Here is a 22617-nt window from a genome sequence, read left to right on the forward strand (position 1 = left end):
GCGATATGTAAGTGTGGCAAATTATTCTACCTGTAATAATGAGTGTTGAAAAAGAAATACTATTAAAAATTTCAGTTTCTACGCGTAAAATTACACACACAAAATTTCTAACAAAAATGTATTATAAGTTGAAAATATATATAAAAAAAAATATAGGTATACATAATTATCTTTATGTCCCATCAGGTCACTTCAGTGTGCAGCGGACGGAGGCACAGAATCCCCTAATTATTTATTTTTTAATGGGTCAGTAAATATATATCCATATAAAATTTTAAATTTGACCAAATGGACAATCTTTTGTAAATTTTTGATAAATGACCATGCTATGATATATACAAATCAAAATTTACGTAAATGCTCTGTACAACTTCCCACTCATTGATTCAGAATTTTTTTTTTTTAAAAACTAATAAGCAGATTAATGAGAGTCGCACAAATCAAGGAGAGAAAATTGCTTAACACAATAACCATCGCTCGGTTTCTCATTCCAAACAAATCAAGCGTTCCAAAATTTAGTATTTTTTATTAAAAATTATTTTTAGTTTACCTTCAAAATTTACAAATTAATCTCCTCTAATTTTTTTTCTTACACATTAACCTCCTAAATTTACATTTCTGGCTCCGACTATTTGTTTTTGTTCATTATTGATCTGCGAGTCAACAATAGTGAACCTTGAAACCTGAAACAAAATAAATTTGGTTTGTTTTATAAATGAGTTAATTTCACTCCTACATATTGGAGATTCTAAAGCGAAAATTTTACAACGGTTCATAAAAATCGTTGTAGTAAATATAATTTCTAACATATATAATTAAAAAAAGAAGTAAATAAACAATTTAAGAAATGATGAGTATATGTTTGTTCTAATTTAGTTAGATTACTAACATGTTTACGATTATACGAAATGATTGAAGCAGAAACAAATTCAAGGGACATATATAAATGTAAGAGTTAGTAAATATTCTTAAGTTTCAACAACAGTACTGGACACATAAAACTAAATAATCTATACCAAGTATGCCTATATATGTGCGATCATTATATTCGAGCTTTTACAAGTTCAACAACAAAGCTACGTACGCAACCAGTAAACATGTATTTTATTCTAATCCATGTATTATGATATTGTTTAAGTGAACTTATAGAGCATTTTTATTACATTATCACATCTACCAATTAGTCATTTTTGTCAATGTCTAAGTCTCACGTGATTCTATCTCAATAAGCAATAATATTCTTGTCTAAAAAAAGATTATGATAAAACTTGTAGTGATGGCCTCATACATAAAATTAGATTGGGAATCTAGTGAGTGATTTTGTTCTTTTGTCTTTACTCTGCCTTTGTTTTCCAATTCCTTTCATTTGATGACCTCAAGACTTTCTTTCCTCACATAAAAAAATATATATATATATATATATATATAAAGAAGTTGATGTTACATAGTGCAGTGTCAGATGTTGGAGTGGGAACCGCCCATATAATTAGTGTTTTATCATACTAAATAGATGTAATGTTGATGAAATTATCCATTTAATACTCGACACGTGTTTATCTTTTGCAAGATTTTTTTTTTTGGGAGTACAAAAGTAAAGCACGTGAAAAGAGGAAAAGGTGAAGGGATGAAGAAAAAAAAGTGCTCAGCACTCCCGTCAAAGATCAAACAATATTTGTTTCCTTGCTGCGATGACATCAAAATAAAAGTAGTAAAAAAAAGTACAAGTACTAGAGGAAGCTTTCTAGACGTGTTTGCTCCAAAAATCATTAAAAATAAGCAAAATCAAGCATAGAGGAGATCATTTGAGATTATTACATAATCAAATATATTTTTACGTTGATTTAGTTTTGTTTGGCTGTATCAATGGCATAAATAGCATATAATAATTAAAACAGAGAGTTATAAAATCGTTCAAAGCGAGAAGAGCATCATGATCATGTTCATAACCTTTATTATGAATTGACGTTCTTTAATTTGCTATGAATTATATGCTTTTTGAACGTCTTTCGTAAACTCATACTAGCTAGTGTCATGTTCTTATAATCTTATCACATACATTTTAACAAGGTATACTGTTGAGATGAAGTCCTATCACAGTTGACATATATCTAGTGACATGCCTATAAATCATGATTAATCTTATCGTGTAATACTAGTCATTCATTAACAATTTGTATATTTTTTTTCCTTCTTTAACCAAATATGTTTGAAACTTTAAACAAAAGTGTAAATATTAAGCTACAAGAGAGAAAATAATAAAAAGGCAAACAAAATTCTGAAAAGTAGTTTCGAATTTAAAGACTTGCATGTCACAAATTTACTTCTAAAATTTATATCTAGTCACACACGTATATATATATTTAGCTGTTGAATAGTCATCGATTGAAATGTTGTATAACCATAAAACCTGTGTATGGTTCTTATCGTTGTAACCACGGTTTTCCTCCGCCATACGTGAGGGCTTTTATGATATTTCGTGGCACCGACCACGTTTCCTAAAAAAAAAAAAAAACCTGTGTATCAGATATGGTCCATAAGCTATTCAATAAAACGTTTTGAGTCTAAAAATATGAGCTGAAGTAAAGCTTCAAATGAACGAGACTTGCAGAACTACATGTATTTGGTCTCCCAATAGGGAAAATATCACAATACTAGACTTAAATGGCCTACTGATATTTCAGAGATTAAATTTATCGATAAAAAAACAACCATATATTTTTGTTTTCAGATCGACCAACCATATTAATTTTCCCTATGTTTAGAACCTATAATTTGAAGCATAGGTGGTTAAGATTTTAAATCCCTAATTAAATCCAAATTCAATTCAAGAGAATAAAGTCAAAGATCTAAATAGCGGAAGCGTAGCGAATCCATTAAATTGAATAAACACGGTGGTGATGGTCTTCTAATTGCAATTTGCCTGAGACTTTGGAGTATTATTGTTGATGGCTGAAATTACTGAAAACCTGCGCAGCTGTTGCAAAAAAGGTTGTAACAGACAATGCAACAGTTACTGAAATTTAGAGAAACAACAAATTAACGATATGAGTGCGGAAATAATAAATAGACACCAGAGTTGGTAACCCAGTTCGGCAATCCGTGCCTACGTCTGGAGGGCCTTTGCCCGGTGGAAAGCAATTTACTATGATAACGTGGTACAATAAGGATTTACACTCAACGAGTCCCTCGCTAGCTACCCAACCTACGTCTATCCTCTTCAACAGCAACTTAGGCTCCCCATAAACACGAGATCCCCTCGATTCCCACAGAAAATCTCTCCCGAGACTTCTAAACGTGTTTCCCAACAAAAACAATTGAAAAACCTAACTTCTAGCTTCTAATACAATCACCCGTATATAGGCAACAAAGCAGAGGTAAAAGACACCTTAAAAACCTGAACACAGGTAGTTCTAAGCTCAGCTAAAACACTCAAATAAATCTCTCAAAAGGCGTGAGTGTAGAAGGTGAGGTGATGACCTATTTATATGAGAAAACTAGGTCAACACGAATCTTGAAGTCGGATTAGGAAGATCAGCCCATTATCTCATTAATCCACGCTGGAATCCTTCTTCAAGTCGGAGTAGCGAAGCCCAAAAGTCAATGGGCCGAGACTGTTATACAGGACTGTTACAACACAAACTGCGACACTTGTGACCGAAAATTGTAACAAAGCCCAACGGTATCCGATAATATATTCCACGATTCTATATTATTTTCCAACATTAAATCGCCAATTAATGTAACAACAATCTCTCCCTTTGGCGTTTAAAGGCAAAACAGAATCGTACCTGTGACACTTGTGACGATGGCGACGACGACGAAGCTTCAACACCATTATAGCAGAGTCACCAAGAGTCACATAATCTCCCCCTTTTTGCCATAAACATACCTCCAAATTTGAACAACCACCAAACAACAATTTGCTCCCCCTCAATATGATGCATCATCGTAGAAATCGTTTCTTGTCAAAAAGAAAATATCACGGCGTCGGAAAAAACACGACCCAAGCTCAATACAAAAGCTTCTAGCTCAATGAGTGTAGAAAAGAGTCGCTCATGGTGGTGCAAATCTACTCCGAATGTGGAGAAAAACGTTGGTTCATTGGAGAAGAAACCAAAAAATTTCGGAATAAATCGCAACTACTCCGACCAGTCTTACCAAACACGAGTTTCTGAATTCGTTAACCGTTGGATCGTCACGAATTTTGTACACCATGGTCGTAACACATAAAGGTACATTCTGAACGGTGGAGATTGGATTCTGAGAGTCCAAAGTGTGTCTGCCGAGTGAAAAACCAGAGCAGTAAAATCTGGAAATCTGCAACTTTTTTTTTTTTTTTCGAATTTCGACTTTTTTTTTTTTTTTTTTTTTGAATTTCGACTTTTGACTTTTTTTTTCGAAATTTGACTTTTTTTTTTTTTTTTTTTTAACGAAAAACACAAAGACAACTCCTCGGACGAACACTAAAAATCCGAATTAACATGACAACTTGCACTTGAGGTAAAAAAATATCGTACCTCAATAAAAGTGTATTCGACCATTAATTTTCCACATTTATACTCGAATACACGTCGATGATAGATCACGAATTAGTCACACAAAGACCCACGGCAGGCCTAAGTGATTCGAACTTTGAATCGTCTTTCGTGAGAATATCTGCAAGTTGTTGTTCAGGAGCAACATCCTCTTTTATGAAGTTACCGCATATGATAGATTGCTTGTCTTTGGTCAGGACTTTCAGAGGAGTACACGCACCGCGATTTTGTGGATCTTTGACTTTCCAAACCTTTTTGATGGCAAGAGAGTTTGACCTTGAACGTCTTTGCTTTTTTAGATCTTTCAGGAGCTTGTAACACCAGGGTTTAATATGACCCTTCTTCGCACAGTAATGACAAACCCAAGATTTTTGGCTTGCCTTCGCAGGTGTTGCAGAAACTGTTGTAACATTTGTTGAGCCAGTAGCTTCATTATGGGAATTTATGCTCGGGACGAATGTAGTCTTAAAGCTGGATGCTCCTCCTCTCTGATAGCCTAGACCATGATGATCGCCACTGGTTTTTCCTATACATAAAATTTCATCAAGTTTTGACGTTCCAGAATTGAGCATTCTAATATTTTTCTTCAAGAGAGTTATTTCAGAAAGAAACTTATCTTGTTGAGATCTTTCAGATTTCAATTCTTCATTTAAGGAGGCAACAGAGGCAAGAAGTTCATCCTTTTCTTTTGAAGCGGTGGCAATCTTCTCATAAAGCCTTTGATTAAGACTAACAACATCATTCCACTTGCTGTAGAGAAGTCCATAAGCCTTGGTAACAGACTCAAGTGTTAATTCTTCTTCATCTTCTTCGTTGCTGCTGACTTCAAAGTTGATGTTGTAGAAAACGCCACTAACACAACCTGCGACAGTGTTGCATGGCTTCAAATTGTATTGAGAATCACGGGCAGTAAAAGCAAAGAAGTTGTCGATAATGTCTTCCTCTTCTGAATCCTCATCACTCCAAGTACGGGTCTTGTAGCTTTTGTTATGCTTCTTGAGGGTGTTGGCACATTCTGCTTGGATATGACTGAATCCATGACATTCTCGACATTGAATCCCCTTAGCTTAGACATTCAGATCTGTGGAAATTTCGTTGGCGTTGAATCTGTTTTGGGAAATATCAGAGACAGTTTCTGAAACACTTATGCAAGTGTTGTTGTTCATCCTCTTCATGAATTTGCCAAAGTTCCTAGCCAAGAGAGATAGTCCTAGCCAAGTCTTCATCTTCAGTAAGGCCGTGGTTGTTGTCGAGGTTAGCTTTCAATGCAATTCCATGAGTCTTCGGCTCGGGATTGTGGTGCTCATCGTTCATCTCAAAGGTTCTGAGGGAACCCATTAACTCTTCCAGCTTCATCGTGGATATGTCTTTAGCCTCTTCAATGGCAGTGACTTTGTAGATGAACCGCTTCGGAAGCGACCGTATAACTTTTCTGACAAGTTTTTCCTCAGACATTTTTTCACCAAGGGCAAACGATTCATTAGACAAGTCACAAAGTCTAGAATTGAATTCACTAATCGTTTCATCTTCTGTCATTCTTAAGTTCTCAAATTTAGTAGTCAAAAGCTGGAGACGAGACATTCGTACCGTATTAGTTCCTTCATGAGTGACTTGAAGGATATTCCATGCGTCTTTGGCCACTTCACATGTAGAAATCAGCTTGAATGTGTTGGGGTCGACGGCAGCCATGATCGCATTAAGAGCTTTAGAGTTACCGCTTGCCAGTTTATCTTCATTCACAGACCAATCAACTTCAGGTTTCAAAACAGTCTCTCCGGCATCATCGGTGGTGGTGGGGTGCTTCCAGCCAGTGAGGACGGCTCTCCAAGCTTTCTCGTCTAGTGCTTTTAAGAAGGCCTTCATCCGAGTTTTCCAATACGAGTAGTTTCCACCGTCGAGGAGGGGCGGACGGCCAATAGATGCACCTTCTCTCATGAACTCCATCTCCAAATAAACAGATCAGTAACACTACGGATCACACTCAACAGGACTGAGTGAACCGCTCTGATACCAATTGAAATTACTGAACCTGCGCAGCTGTTTCAAAAAAGGTTGTAACAGACAATGCAACAGTTACTGAAATTTAGAGAAACAACAAATTAACGATATGAGTGCGGAAATAATAAATAGACACCAAAGTTGGTAACCCAGTTCGGCAATCCGTGCCTACGTCTGGAGGGCCTTTGCCCGGTGGAAAGCAATTTACTATGATAACGTGGTACAATAAGGATTTACTCAACGAGTCCCTCGCTAGCTACCCAACCTACGTCTATCCTCTTCAACAGCAACTTAGGCTCCCCCTAAGCACGAGATCCCCTCGATTCCCACAGAAAATCTCTCCCGAGACTTCTAAACGTGTTTCCCAACAAAAACAATTGAAAAACCTAACCTCTAGCTTCTAATACAATCACCCGTATATAGGCAACAAAGCAGAGGTAAAAGACACCTTAAAAACCTGAACACAGGTAGTTCTAAGCTCAGCTAAAACACTCAAATAAATCTCTCAAAAGGCGTGACTGTAGAAGGTGAGGTGATGACCTATTTATATGAGAAAACTAGGTCAACACGAATCTTGAAGTCGGATTAGGAAGATCAGCCCATTATCTCATTAATCCACGCTGGAATCCTTCTTCAAGTCGGAGTAGCGAAGCCCAAAAGTCAATGGGCCGAGACTGTTATACAGGACTGTTACAACACAAACTGCGACACTTGTGACCGAAAATTGTAACAAAGCCCAACGCTATCCGATAATATATTCCACGATTCTATATTATTTTGCCAACATTAAATCGCCAATTAATGTAACAACAATGGCGATACAAGAAAAGATACGTACTGCAATCAAGGACCTACTCTGTTATTAATAATTGCTTAATAACTATAGCTTATTTCTAATTTGGCCCCTTATCAAATTAGAATTAATATTTATGGTAGTCACATAATAACCTCATGACAAATGTGTTCTTAAGTCACAAACTTTATTCTAAATTAGACCTTATCAATTTTGACTTAATTAATAATGGCTCGACACATTTATTTATTGACATTAGTAGTCCCAAAATTATTCTAACATGAGACATTCAACCTATGGTTATGCTGTAGACTTTTTAGCGACATTTAAAAAATTATTATAAATTTGAAAGTGACACAGACGAAGGCCTTTTGTATGTATTTTACAGACTTCAGAGTTATTTTATTATTATTATTATTTTTTTTTTTTTTTTGCAAAATGGGAAAAAAAAACAAATTAAAGAAAGAAACATAGAGAACTACATGTTGGGACATATTGTAATACATATATAAGAACACAGACAGAAAAGATAAGAGGATATAATTTCGCTCCTAGATTCAGTAAGTGTGCTCTTCTGTGAAAGATCAACAAGAGTCTCTAAATAGGGAAAAGACTGAAGACAAAGGCTTTTACTAACTTCACAAACATCATTATCATTCTCTTCTCATGGCAAACATATTGTAGTGCAATTCCCACCAGTATACGCTTTCGTCTCCTACGTTACATATTGAAAACAAAGAACTTTCGGAGTTGCTACCAAAACAAACAAAAAGTATATGGTTTATTCAAAGTTTGTGGATGATAATTAGAGGCCATGATAAGCAATCTATTGAGGTTTAATATGGAAAATTCTTCTGTAGTAACCATTAAGTTATAGTTATTTATCTCGTTTTTTTGTGTAAAACACAACTATACACATCATATATATATTTGTTGACATTTGTCCAATGATTAAATTGTCGGTAGTTGATGGTCTGATTTTACAAAAAATTGTGGATGGTAGATGATAAAAAAGGCTATGGAGATTTTAGAATAACTTTGTGCATAGAAATGCCAACAGAGACTTAATTTAATTATTACATTTTTCATTACCAAAAAAATATGATTTACAAACTCAAATATACAAATCAGAGATCAATACTTGAAAAACTGCTACTGAAGTGCAAAGTTTCCCGAATTACTAATAATTAGGAGGCCGATAATTATGCATGTAATGATAGACATTAATCAACGAAAACAATTGTATCATCAACATATGTTAGTCCCACGTAAGTGACTATATAGGTGGTAAAAAAGATGTCGGGTTGTTTGTCTTGAAGCAGGAAATTCAACCATGAGCGGGTACTGTGGATATACGCTCTAGCTCGTGATAATTCAGCTTGGTATGGATGAGCTTAGGATAGAAAGAGCTAGAAGTCAAAGAGAAAGCCGTTCTTTGATGACAAGAAGTTCGTTTGTTTAGACGGATCAATTTCGAGTATCATTGAATTAAGAACATTGTTTTGTTTAAAAATTTACTAAGAAAATGTTTTATCGTGTATATTGCTAAAAAATCAAACACGAAATAAGCAAAAACGATAAGGTTGCGTTTTAAATGCACTTAGTTATCATCCTTTTGAACTCAAATCCAAGTGAGTCATTGAGCTTAAGTAAGTTTTGTAGTTTTCATTATTTGTTCATATTTGTCACGAATATCTAATTAGTTGGAGCTAAATTGAGAGATTTTTGGACAAACCCTAGGTTTTTGGAGACAAACCTATTGCGATCAACATGCCCGTGCTATGATGTTTTTAGGGCCACGTGTCTAAACAAGCCTAGAATGCAGCGACGGACCTATATAGGGCCCAGGGGGGGTCACATGACCCCCCTCAATTTTTTTTTTTTGACATTTTTAGCCCATTTTTTAAAAAAATTCAAAAAAATTGCCCTAAAAATTTACAAATTAGCCCAACTTGAGATTTTTTTTTCAAATTGGCCCCCCCTGATTTTTTTTTTTAAATTTGCCCCCCTTAATAAGTTTTTCTAGATCCGTCATTGCTAGAACGGAAGCTGAGGACAAAGGAATAGAGGTAAATGAGGACGTGTTGGAGGAACATGCGATTACAAACATTTTATTTCTCGGACCAAGATTATCCCCGTTGAGTTGGTCGCATGCTTTAAAAGATGCGAAACCTTCTTTCGTGTTTGTATATGCTTCTTATAAGGCATAGTCCTTCCACCAAGCATTCGAGGAGGTGAACTAGATTGATACGATATGTTTTCTAAGTTTTTTTTAGAATCTTCGGATGAATAATCGAGCATAGTTTATAATAAATGTTAGTCATTTGGCTAGTTACAACACTTTTTTTTCGAAAAATAAATGTATTGTTCACGTGTGTTAAAAGAAAACGTTTACAAACTTAATGACATCATTAAAACTGCCATATTCAATTAGCAAAAAAAAAAGTGCCATGATTTGCCACAAACCTAAACTTCCAGAATTTAACCTTTAAAATAGGAAAATCAATACTTATAACATCATTAAAACCAACCAACGTTTTTTCTTAATTATTGCAATAAAAAAAGAAATAAATAACTTTCATTAAAAAAAAAACGAATTAAAAATCTAAAGTAAATCGAATTAATAAAAAATGGCTAGTTATTAGAAATAAAGAAACTTTGGCTATTTCTCATTCTCTCTCTCTCTCTCTCTCTCTCTCTATATATATATATATATATATATGTATATATATGCCTTTGAATTTAGATGTAGAAACGAGGGAGAAAGAGAGTAGTCAATTAAATCTATTTAAAACAAAATATCGATTTTTTAATTCACGTGCACGCCGATACTTCTATTATAGTATCTCAGAAATTGACTATTTTGATCCCTAACACAAATGTGATTCTGATTTATAAAATTTATGAGTGAACTAAATCCAGTAATTGAATTCTTGTGAGGTCTAATCTTGACTTGGTCAAGATGTTAAATTTTTTTTTTATTTGTTTTACTGTTTGTTTGTTAGTTTCAGCAAATAATACACGTTCAACAGGAACGTTGCTTTTGACCAAGTATTTAAGATCATGGCCAAGAATGTAGGCCACTAACACCATGATTTTAATTGCTCTTTGTACGCATGTATTTTTCTATAAATATAGCAGTAAAAAACCAGAAAAGCTGTGACTTTACACAGCACCAAAACTCTTTGTTGTTCTATATATTACTACCTACGTATATATATATATACTTCTTTTCAGGTTCTGCAACAACGATTCTTACTCAACTTCAAGGTGAGTCCCTTGTCGCTTTTTTAATTATTCGAACTCAAAACGTAGGATCCGCTTGATAATCGCAGGCCAAAACTGGTTAAACACAAGTTGCTATATTTCTTTCGTTGTCCGTGAGTGAGAAGAAATCGTTCTATTTATTTTATTATGTGAAATTTGTTGTAACTAGCCAAGTTTGTCATTCTTATTGGGGGAATAGCCCAAGTTTCATTTTATTAAGCAAATAGCCCATATTTTCGGCTCAGACCATAACGCCCTTGGTAAATTCGCGAATAGGTTAATTTAATTAACCTACTGGAGTGAGTTAGGTTAATTAATTAACTTATTGGTTGAATATTAGTTTAGGTTTTGATTTTTTTGTGAGTAAAATTAATTTACTAAATGATTGAATTCGGAATTAAGTTAATTAATTGAATGCTTTGAATATCAATTGACTTAAGTTATGATTTTTGCAAATTTTTTGTGAATTTCAAATCATTCACGAATCAGTTAATTAATTAACGTAACTCACTCCAGTCAGTTAATTAATTAACGTAACTCACTCCAGTAGGTTAATTAATTAACCGATTCGCGAATTGTTTCTTCTTCTCCACCTCCAGTGAACCCGAGGTTAGGGTTAGGTTTAGGGCTTTGGCCACGGCGGCGATCTCGGGGCTCTGGTTGAAGAGGATGAGGATGGAGTCGATTTGGAGCAAGATTTCGGCGATCGGGAGCGAGGTCAGGATGAGGAGGAGGAAGATCCTCTGGGCGGCGAGGCCGAGGAGCTTGAACTTCTCGGCGCCGAAGGCCTGGTTGCAGATCGGCTCCATTCCGGCGGCGAGGCCGGAGAGGACGGAGTAGGCGGTGATGTTGGCGAAGGCGACGGCGAGGGAGTCGCCGGCGAGTTGGACGGCGCCGAGGCGGCCGAGGAAGAGGACGGAGATCAGACCGATGGGAATTCTTCTGCTCCGGCAGACCCGACCTCGACAGCCACCTCTCCAGCTCCGCCGCATTCTCCAGCGAGTCCACCTCGCACCCCCACACGATTCCCTCGCCGCTTCCAGCTCTCAGGTTCGGCGCCGTCGCCGATTTCGTCGTCCGAGACTCTTTCCCGGTCGAAGGAGGGATTTGCAAAGGTGATTTGGTTTAGGGTATCGCTGGTTGTTGCGTAAATTTATTGAGGGGTATTTTGGGTAGTGAATTGTTAATTGGGCTATTCCCTTAATTTACTCAAACTTGGGCTATTCTGTTAATATTAGTGGGCTGATTGGGCTAGTGTGCTCATTCTCCCTTTTATTATTCCCCCACTTGAGTCGGGGTTTTTTTTTTTATATATATATCATTTAAAAGTAAAAGTTCAAACTCACACACACAAAGGTATTTATTTTTCCCTTTCGAATTTATTTTATTTTATTTTTCTCGTCTCTCACTAATATATATTGTGTGGCAGCGTATAAAATTTGTGGAATTCTAGTGGGCAATAATAAAAGTTCTCCTATTGCCCTCCTTACACTAACAAAAACCAGTGATAATATTAACACCCAAACAAAATCTCCCAGCTTTTTTACACTATAAATCCACGGCCATTCCTTCACACTCTTATTCACAAACAACCCTTCTCTCTCTCTCTAAGAAATTACAACCTCAATTCTTTGCCAAAGCACCAACTCACTCAGCTCCAAAACACAGACTATGTTTACTGTGACAGACAAAATGTCGACGAGCAGCGTTGTAGCCGAGCCACGTGTCACGAGCAAAGAGCTGAGTTTCCTCCAGGCGCTGGGCGAGGCGGCTCGATCCCCTGAGGCGGCGGTGTACGTACACCCGATGGTCCAGCGCTCGGCGTCGGCGCTCAGCCCCAGGAGCCTCAGCATGTGCACCGAGAGCCTCGGGAGCGAGACCGGCGGCGGATCCAACGAACATGACGTGTCCTCCCCGGCGGCGGAGATCCACCGTCCGGCGCAGGAGCCGCGGCGGGGGAGAAGCCGCGGCGCGGCGTTACCTCCGCCGCTGACGTCATTGGGTGGGGTCAGAGTCAGGTCTCACCGCGAGGACGGGAGGCGCGTCCTCACGGCTGAGACTCTGCCTTCGGCGAAGCCTTTCTTCCGCATGAGCCGGACCCACGGCCGGCTCACGCTCCAGCTGGTCGGCTCCGAGCCGAGCCGAGCCGTCGAAGAAGGAGAAACAGAGGGGGTTGTGTGTGGTGAAGAAGAAGAAGAAGAGGAAGAAGAAACAGAGGAGGTAGGGGTAAAACTGGTAAAAAGGAAGCTTGGGAAGTACGGAAAGTGCACAGAAGGAAATAACAGCAACGGCAACGACAACGACAACGACAGAGTTTTGTGGGATCGTCCGTATTTGGTTGCCACTTAAAAAATTCCACCAATAATCTGACTTCTTCTTTTTTTAGTTAAAACTTATGGATTAATTGTCTCTCTGAATTTCTTTGGTATCTGTTTTCGTTTTTATCCCTAAGTGGTTTTTTTTTTTTTTTTTTTGGGTATCCTTCATTTAGTCGTTTTTGCTTCCGTACTTGGAAGTTCTGTAACATGCTAATGGTAGTTATTTTAGTTACTTTCGTCAAGTTGTTCTCTATTTCCGTACATGGATTGGTTTGTGGGATTTTATGGCGTATTAATTAAAGGAAAATAACACATTTATACCCTGTGTTTTAGTGAAATGTCGAGTTTAAACCTCGGTTTTCAAAAATGTTGAGTTCATACCCTCTGTTTAACTAAAATGACGAAATTATACCATATGTTTAACTAAAATGACGAAATTATACCCTAAAATGAATAACAGCGTCACAAATCTCTCTTTCATTGATATTAACTCTTATATAAGAAAAATCAAATCAAATCTAAATTAGTGCTCTAACTTCCAAATTCTCAATTTTAAAATAAAAATAGCCTTAAATTGAAATTAAATAATAAAACTCATACCTCCTAAGAAATGACTTCATTCCGTGTTCGAATTGTAACTCTAAATCCTAGATTCTGATGACTATCAACTATCAATGTTTACCCATTTGCCTATTTCTGTGTTCTTCACAATTAAGAGACTGTTGTTTATTTTTTAGTTTTTAAATAAATTACATATATGGCGCGAATGAATAAAGATAATTGGTGTTTATATATAAATATTATAGTCAATGAAAAGTCAATAAAAAGACTATTCGTGACACTGTTGTCTATTTCAGGGTATAATTTCGTCATTTTAGTTAAACAGAGGGTATAATTTCGTCATTTTAGTTAAACAGAGGGTATGAACTCGACATTTTTGAAAACCGAGGGTTAAAAACTCGACATTTCACTAAAACACAGGGTATAAATGTGTTATTTTCCCATTAATTAATCTTACAATTTTTTTGAAAAATAGCTAACTTAAACGTTTAATATTGATAAATAGCCAAGGTTTGATAAATATTAAGTAAGTGGATACCGCGGTACTGCTCCGTTAAAAGCCCAATACGACTCAAGTAAAGCCCATTCGGAGTGCAATTAAAAAGAGGACTTCGGGATTATGACCTAGCACACTTAGACTACGATTTTCAGAGCAAAAGAAGAGCCGCAAAGACTACGAAGAGAGAAGAAGACTTTCGGCGACAACTAGAGTACGGACGGTTTCCTCGTGGAGACCGTCCTGACTCCAAAACTCGTTCTATCTTCTTTCTCTTTTTTATTGCTTTTATTGTTTTTTTTATTTAATTATGTCTAGTTAGGTTTTGAACGGTTAAGGGGAATTTCAATCCCAAAACATGAATTGAAGATCTTGGTGTAGACTTTGCTTTTTACTTCTTATATTGAAGTTGTTATTTCTTTTCCAATTGTTCAGTGTTCATGAATTGTTGTGTTTCTGTTTGGATTGATCACCTATATAGGAATATAATTATTCATAGCCATACTCGCAATTTTAATCCGTAATTGTTAGAATTGCTAGTAATTAGTGGTGCGACTACGGGTACGGGTTTCGCAAGGATCTTGTGCACGTAGTGAAAAGAGTAACCGGAATTAATTGAATCACGCGTGTTGAATTTATATTGTTCTGTTCGTCTCGCTTTCTGAATTCATTGATGTTGTTAGATTAAATCTAGGCGCGTGTTCATTAGGTTGTTTAACAATTAGGGCTCTTTATCGGCGCAACGTCATGATAAGCTAATACTGTAGCAAAATAACCAGTTTGAAACTGTAGATTTTGTTTTTAGCCCATGTTTCATAAATTTTAGGGAAATAGCCAACATGCTTAAGTGTCAATAATTACTAGACTAATTTACCCTTTTAAATAATCAAATGGAAAAATAATAACTAAAACGATATTAAATAAAACGCCATACCGAAAGAAAATAACAGGCAATTTCAAAAGGGAATCTCAACAAAATATTTGTAACAAAAAAAAACATTAACTACACGTGTGTTAGATGTTACACGTAGTAAATGACCTTTAACAAATCTCAACAAAATATTTCCTCACACATATCATTAATAACGAGGCACACAAATCTAGACCGGCTTCACCAAATCTCCTGGACTGGACGCGATATTTTGGGGAAGCTCATACCAGTTTGGCTCATACACGCTAAATAACCAGAAGCTAAAATCTTCACCGCCATAACCAAAAATTTCGAAGCTTGGAACACAGACGAAAGTCCACCGAAATCATTCAAGTAATACATGCAGAGGAAGAAGAAAACGATTACAAGATGTTTTGGTTATTTGAAATGGGTTTCGATGGTTGGTTATTTGAAATGTTTTTGTTATTTTTAAAAATTTTCGATATTTGGTTATTTGCAAGAACTCATGTTTTAGCATCAACGATTGATATCACAATAACTTCTGAAAAAATGGATTCGGATTTTGCCCAAATGATTTGAATATTTTCAATAATTACCAATAATTTCTGTTTTTTGTTCAATGACTTATGGCTTTCATGTGTTTTCAAATAAAATTAGAGATTTTGTAATAAAAATGAGTTTCGACGGTTGGTTATTTGAAATGTTTAGGTTATTTTTAAAAATTTCCGATATTTGGTTATTTCCAAGAACTCATGTTTTAGCATCAACGATTGATATCATAATAACTTCTGAAAAAATGGATTCGGGTTTTGCCCAAATGATTTGAATATTTTCAATAATTTCCAATAATTTCTGTTTTTTTAATCAATGACTTATGGCTTTTATTTGTTGTCAAATAAAATTAGGGATTTTGTAATAAAAATGGGTTTCGACGGCTGGTTATTTGAAATGTTTAGGTTATTTTCAAAAATTTCCGATATTTGGTTATTTCCAAGAACTCATGTTTTAGCATCAACGATTGATATCAGAATAACTTCTGAAAAAATGGATTCGGGTTTTGCCCAAATGATTTGAATATTTTCAATAATTTCTGTTTTTTTTAATCACTGACTTATGGCTTTGTATTTGAACGACTTTTTTTTATTTATCAGATATCACTAAAAGGAGAAGATGGTTAAAAAAAGTTCCAGGTTCAAAAGGGAAAAATGTTTTGCCTGAGGTAAAAAAATTTCTTGAATGTGTTTGGAAAAAATTTATTATCAATAATTAACAATTATTTCCTAACTTTTCAGAAAGGTGATTGGGTTGTGAAAGAATCAAATTGGAATAAGGCACACAAAATTGTTAAACATAGCAATTTTAGTATCTTCGACAAAATACATAGCGGGTTGACGAATGAGAGGCATGATATGCTATTCAATAATGGAGCGTTTGGACATTTCTCGGAAATTAAAGGAAAAGAATTTCCATAGAAATTAATGCACTTACTTGTTCTTCATCAACTAGAGAGCAAGAACTCTCATGAACTATGGTTCAGCATTGGAGGGAGTCAATTGATTTTCACTTTAAACGATTTCGCTCTCATGTCAGGTATGTGTTTTGAAGTATATTCAGTGTGTTAATAAGTGGAAATAAGAGTTAATTATTAAAGAAAAACATAAATATGGTTACTTTGTAAAATTTAAATTTGTTCTAGTAAAATTTAAATTTAAAAACATAACTATGGTTAATTATTAAAAAAAACATAACTAAGTTTTTGGATAATTTAGGTTCATAAGAAAATTGTGACAAATTGGTCGAATAGTTAGATTGGATAGACTGGATTATGATGTTTGTTGTCTGATAATAAGTGTAAATAAATGATAATTACATGACTACAATGCGGCCCAACTCCGAATGTGAAAGACCTGCCTCACATCGAGCACAGGCTGAAGAAATTGTATTTCACGGGCGAGGCTTCGAAGATCGCGTCGCCCTTGTTAATTTGGTGATATTGTCGACAATGGTGTTACCAAAACAGGAAAACACCAACATAAAGGACGAGCACATACTACTCGCAAATGATCCCCATCTTGTTAATGACTATCCTTGGGGAAGGGTGAGTTTTGAAGCACTATGTGCTTCAATGAAAAAATCTGGAAACTTTATCCCGAATCATAGAAAAGGGTACAATCTGGAAGGTTTCTCCACCCACTTCTGGCTTGGGCGTATGAAGTTGTACCGCAATTTGCTGTACAAAGATTCACAGGAAAGTCGTACTCGGCCGCGATACCGAGAATGTTGAAGTGGTCATATCACAATAACCCCGGATATGATATTCTAGAGCGGCTTATTTTAAAAAATGAAGAGGTAATTATGATTAAATTATTGAAGTTACAGATTCTTTATTTGTTATTAACAATATTTCTTATATTGATTTAAGATTGATATCCTAACCATAACACCAACTGAAGAGGAGTTAGCTATGCCATACATGGTGGATACAACATACCCGGGAATCCAGATTATCAAGGGACCGGAACATGAAAAAAAGTGCCAAGATCCAAAGGTACATTTATAAAGTATTTACAATCATTATCCAAAAATTCCTAAAAAGGATTTAGTTAATTTGTATGTTAATTTGATTAATTTAAAACAGGGACAGATGCAGCAAGCAGCTCAAGATCACCCAACTCAACAAATGCTGAATTGAAATCTGAAATTCAGAAACTCACTGAAAGCGTAGAAGTTGCAAATTCTAGGATTGAAACTTTAGAATCCGAGCTTAACATGGTGAGCTGCAAACTGGATACGCTACAGAAGTTTGTTACAGAGAACATTCAACAATCAAACAACGTACGAAGCGAGGATAGGCCATCAACACCCGTACCCGAGACTGACCCTTCTCCAGTGATGGTAATAATGAGAATGATTACTTAATAATTTCCGAATGTTGTTTATTCTAACTTAATAAAACCATACTTGTAACAGGAAGATGTAAATGACAAACACTCAAGGGAAACACCACACAAGGTACGAAGCGAGGATAGGTCATCAACACCTGTACCTGAGACTGACCCTTCTCCAGTGATGGTAATAATGAGAATGATTACTTAATAATTTCCGATTGTTGTTTATTCAAACTTAATAAAACCATACTTGTAACAGGAAGATAACAATGACAGAAACTCAAAGGAAGAAACGCACAAGGTTGTCGAAGAAACACCAATCGTGGCACCTCAAAATACAACTACTGAAACCTTAAAGGTATTACGTTTACATATAACAAAAAATCGGAAATTTTTGTTAATAATTGTAAATAAATTGTTTCATCGTTGTATTAGGAGGTTGGTGGGGCGGCAAAAAATGGGGCATGAAAAAAGATAACAACGCAAATGACGTTGACAGCCATGGTACAAATATTTCCCTTCAATATACTAGAAGAAAATATAATTAACTTTATAATTTTTAAATTTGTAGATGAGATGCATTGTAAACAAATTGTCAAACACAAACAACGATGAGCATTCAGTAAGTTTAACATTTTCTTACAATAAATGTAAATAAGTAAAATTGATTCATTTGTAAAAATTTAATTTCAGGAAATTCAGCCTACAACATCAATGTTCACGCCCTCATCTACTGTCAATGCAAACAGTGAACCAGCTGGTCGTACAAGAAGCAGCCAAAGATTAGGCAAAAAAGTGGTAAGTAATTTAAGACTCTTTAAATTTAATAAAAAATTTCTAGAAATAACTGTAAATAAAATTTTGTTCATATGTATAGTCTCCATCCCAGCCAGCCCCCGAGAAAACTCAAGATGTCCCAAACATATCGGAACCTCAACAAAGCGATTCTTTAAGCCTCCTAGAACAGATCAATGCCGACATGACAGGTGATGTAGCACCCAAACAATAACCGACCAAACATACTCGGGTCAGCAAAAGACAACTCAAACAACATGTAAGATATATTATTTTGTATGTTTTTTTTTAAAATAATTACTGTTAAGTTTTATATTATAATATTCTGTTTGTAAATATGAATATAAACAGGAATTGTCGCCGATATTAGGAAACCTTGACAAATCATATAGTCCGATCCAATTAACGAGACTCAACGATGATGTGATGTTTTTGATAGAAAACATCGGAGAATTTGATGATAATGATCCTATTGATCATACGCAGGTGGATGAAGAAAGTGAGCCCGAAGTTCCTTTGGTGAGGAAGAGAAAACAGCGAACAGGAAGCACAACTGCCATTCCAATCGTAACTGAACGGCCTCGAAGGGAAATCAAGAAATCAGTTACAACAAAGACGCCATACGTCACATCTCCGAAGAACACAAAGAAATCTAGTGGTGAACAAGGAGACAACCCACCGAAGAAACCGACGAAAGGCAAACCCAGTAGCCAGCCCGATCAGCCCAGCCATCCAGATCATACCAGCCATCCCGATCATCCCAGCCACCCTAGCTTTTCCCTAGGCATATGAATAATTATGCAAACAATTTGATTTAGTTATTTGGTACAATGGTTTTATGCTTTTGATCTCCCTATTAAATTTATTTTGGAACTTGTTTTACATTCTTCGATATTTGTTTGTTTCCATGTTATAACATGGTTTTATTTCATGTTGAACATCATCGGTGAATGCTTTGAAAAATATTTCATTTTATTATCATTTTTAATAGTTACAATTGATAAATACCAGTGCTATTTTTTTATTAATAATTGCTACATCTCTCTCATTTTACATTCTAGAAAAAGTAGACAATAATCAGAAATGAAAATCACATTTGTCATTATGATTCGTCAAAAAATCCAAAATGAAACCGTTGATATTTGTTGAACATCATCGGTTAATGCTTTGAAAATTATCTCATTTTATTATCAGTTTTAATACGAGTGCTACTATTTGTTAATAACTGCTAAAGATTTCAGATTACATTCTGGAAATAGTTGACAATAAACGGAAATGAAAACCTCAAAAATTTGGGCGAATGAATTAATAACACATATCATTTGAATATAATATCAGCCTAAGAACAATCTTAAATTTTGGACGAGTTATAATTTATTTAATGAATATAGCATCTGCAGAAACGATAATGACAAATATAGGAAAATGCTAACATAGAAACTTGAAAAGTGAAAAACAAGTCAAAATGTCTACAACCCAAAATACTTCATAAAAATAGTAAAAACTAAAAGTGCAAAGAGGGGAAAAACATTGATCATTAACCATTTGAAGACTTGCATCCCCTCTTGTTGTGGCCCTGGTTTCCACATTTGCTGCAACATTGACGGTATGGGTGAAATAACTCGGACTTTGATCGATACCTCTTCAAATTTGGCCTTCCAGCTTGTCTTTTGTAAACTGGTGGATTAATTACATGAACATCTTCAGGCAAATCCCACTCACCTAAGTCTTCAATAGGGACAATATCTTGAGCGTAGATGGCAGCATCCTATGGTATAATGCCGCAGCCGCATGAGAACAAGGAAAATCATCCAATTGCCAAACACGACAAGTACATGTCTTTTCAGCAATGTCGACAATTCGGTGAACGACACCATCAATAACCTCAAGCTGTTGGTCATTGATGATGTTAACCTAAAAAGCAAAATAATAAAGAAAATTATTAATATACGATAATTAACACTAATTTCCACATATTAACAGTAATTTTTGTCGTGAAACATACCTCTATCGTCCGAGCATCATTTTTCTGAGTTAAACAGAATACCAAAAGCATGCTCAATAAGACCAGATAGCATTCGTGGAATAAATTCTCTCTTCTCATTAAACCACCTTTGCAGCAAACTCCGATAACTCAAAACCAAACAAGCAACTGACCAGGCACGCGCTTCGTTCATCACATAATTCAAGCATTCGGAAATATTTGTCGTTATTACATTATACCTCTTTCCCATAAATTGACTCCGCGACCACAATTCAGGATTCGCATCCAGTAAGTATTGTTTCATGCTAGGCTTAGACTCGGTCATCTTTGCAAGCCAATAGTCAAAATCTTTTTTAGTATATGCCTTTGCACAATTGTAAAAAAGAGGCCCATAATAAGCTTTTCCAAACTTTGCATTCACATTCGCCCAAAGATGTTGCATACACACTACATAATTAGCCTCGGGAAAAACTGCATGGATAGCTTTTGGAATAAATGTATTTCGATCTGAGACAATAACCAAACCATCTCTAACACCATAAACTACCCTGAGATGAGTCATGAACCAATGCCAAGATTTGTCGTTCTCTGAATCAACAATACTAAAAGCCAAGGGAAAAAGATGATTATCACCATCTTGAGCCGTGGCCAATAGTAATGTCCCGTGTGATTTACCTTTGAGAAAAGTCCCGTCCACCAAAATGACAGGACGGCAAAACTTCCAACCATGCACAGACGCCCCCATTGCCAGGAAAAAATATTGGAAATTTCCCTGTGCATCAGTTTCTGTTACTATGTAAGAACTTGCATAGGGGTGGCAATTCGGGTTGCGTGTCATGTTCGTGCCGTGTCTTATTCGTTTTCATGTATTTTTCGACAGACCCAGACCCGACCCATTTATTAATCGTGTCTAGGAGCAAAACTCAAATCCGACCCACTATTTTTTTGCCAAACCCAGACCCAACCCACTAAGACCCGTTTATTAATCGTGTCTTAATGGAGCATGTAACCCACGAACCCACTTAGACCCACATACTCATTTAGACTACTAAACCCATTTGAACAAGCAAATCGGTTTATGCCCTTAGACATGTTTACTTCAAAATATTGAAATTCTCTAAATAAAATTAAATAAAAAATTAGTTAGAATAAGTAATTAATAAAAATACTCCATATAATCAACTAAGCTACCAACATAATATTTTTAATACAAAAGAGAAGTTCAAACACAATCCATTTGGGTCATTATGGGTCTTGATCGTGTTTACCCATTAACAACCCATTTAATATTCGTGTCTAATTGGGTCCCAATGGGTTGTCGTGTTCGTGTTGTGTTCACCCGTTATTTAATCGTGTTAAATGTGTTCGACACGGATGGACCCAGATCCATTTAAGGTCGACCCAAACCCATTTACACCGTGTCGTAACCGTGCCGTGTCTCGTGTACGGTCCCAAATTCTCCTGCCAACACAGATAATAAACGTTAATTATTGGAAATTATCTTGTAATGGAAATAAATGGAAATAACTGTAAATAAATAACATGTTCGTCTAAACATATAAAAACTGCTATATGTATAGAATAAAAAAAACAGGAAACTATCAAAGATATAAAATTACCTGGATTCTTCTCTTTTATCATATCGCCTACAATGGGGAGATGAGAATATGATTTGTCATAATCACCGCGAATATCTTGCAAAACCTTAGAACGAGCCATCCACGCTTTATAATAGCTAATCTCAACTTTGAAACGCAAACGCATGATCTCCACAACTGCTTTTGGTGTATATTTGTCAGCCATTGAGCTTCGGAAATCATTGTTAACAACTTTGCTAATCAATGAAGATGACACTTGTTTATGACGATGTATAAGGTTCTTATTATAATCTTTGTTGAAAGACCTAATCACCCAAAATTTGGAAACAGAACATACACTAGCATTCAATTTCCACGAGCAATCAGAATCAAACAAGCAATACAATATCGCGTCTTGCTAGACCTTTTCACCCGAAATTCGAAATTGTTTCTCAACGCAATAATAGTCAACGCTGAAATCATTGTTTCTTTACTCAAAAAAATGTTATTGAC

The 22617-nt window shown here is 35.7% G+C and overlaps 1 protein-coding gene across 1 annotated transcript; it reads left to right on the forward strand.

Annotated features, from left to right (window-relative positions):
• Positions 1-12285: 12285 nt before the first annotated feature.
• LOC149388664 (protein FANTASTIC FOUR 2-like) lies at positions 12286-12942 on the forward strand. Its single transcript, XM_089622488.1, has one exon. The coding sequence runs from the start codon at positions 12286-12288 to the stop codon at positions 12940-12942; it is 657 nt and encodes a 218-aa protein (XP_089478614.1).
• The last annotated feature ends 9675 nt before the right edge of the window (positions 12943-22617 follow it).

This window comes from Urtica dioica, chromosome 8 (assembly GCF_054948205.1).
Source record: "Urtica dioica subsp. dioica isolate 48M chromosome 8, U.dioica_male_clone48M_v1_H2, whole genome shotgun sequence".
Lineage (NCBI taxonomy): Eukaryota > Viridiplantae > Streptophyta > Magnoliopsida > Rosales > Urticaceae > Urtica > Urtica dioica.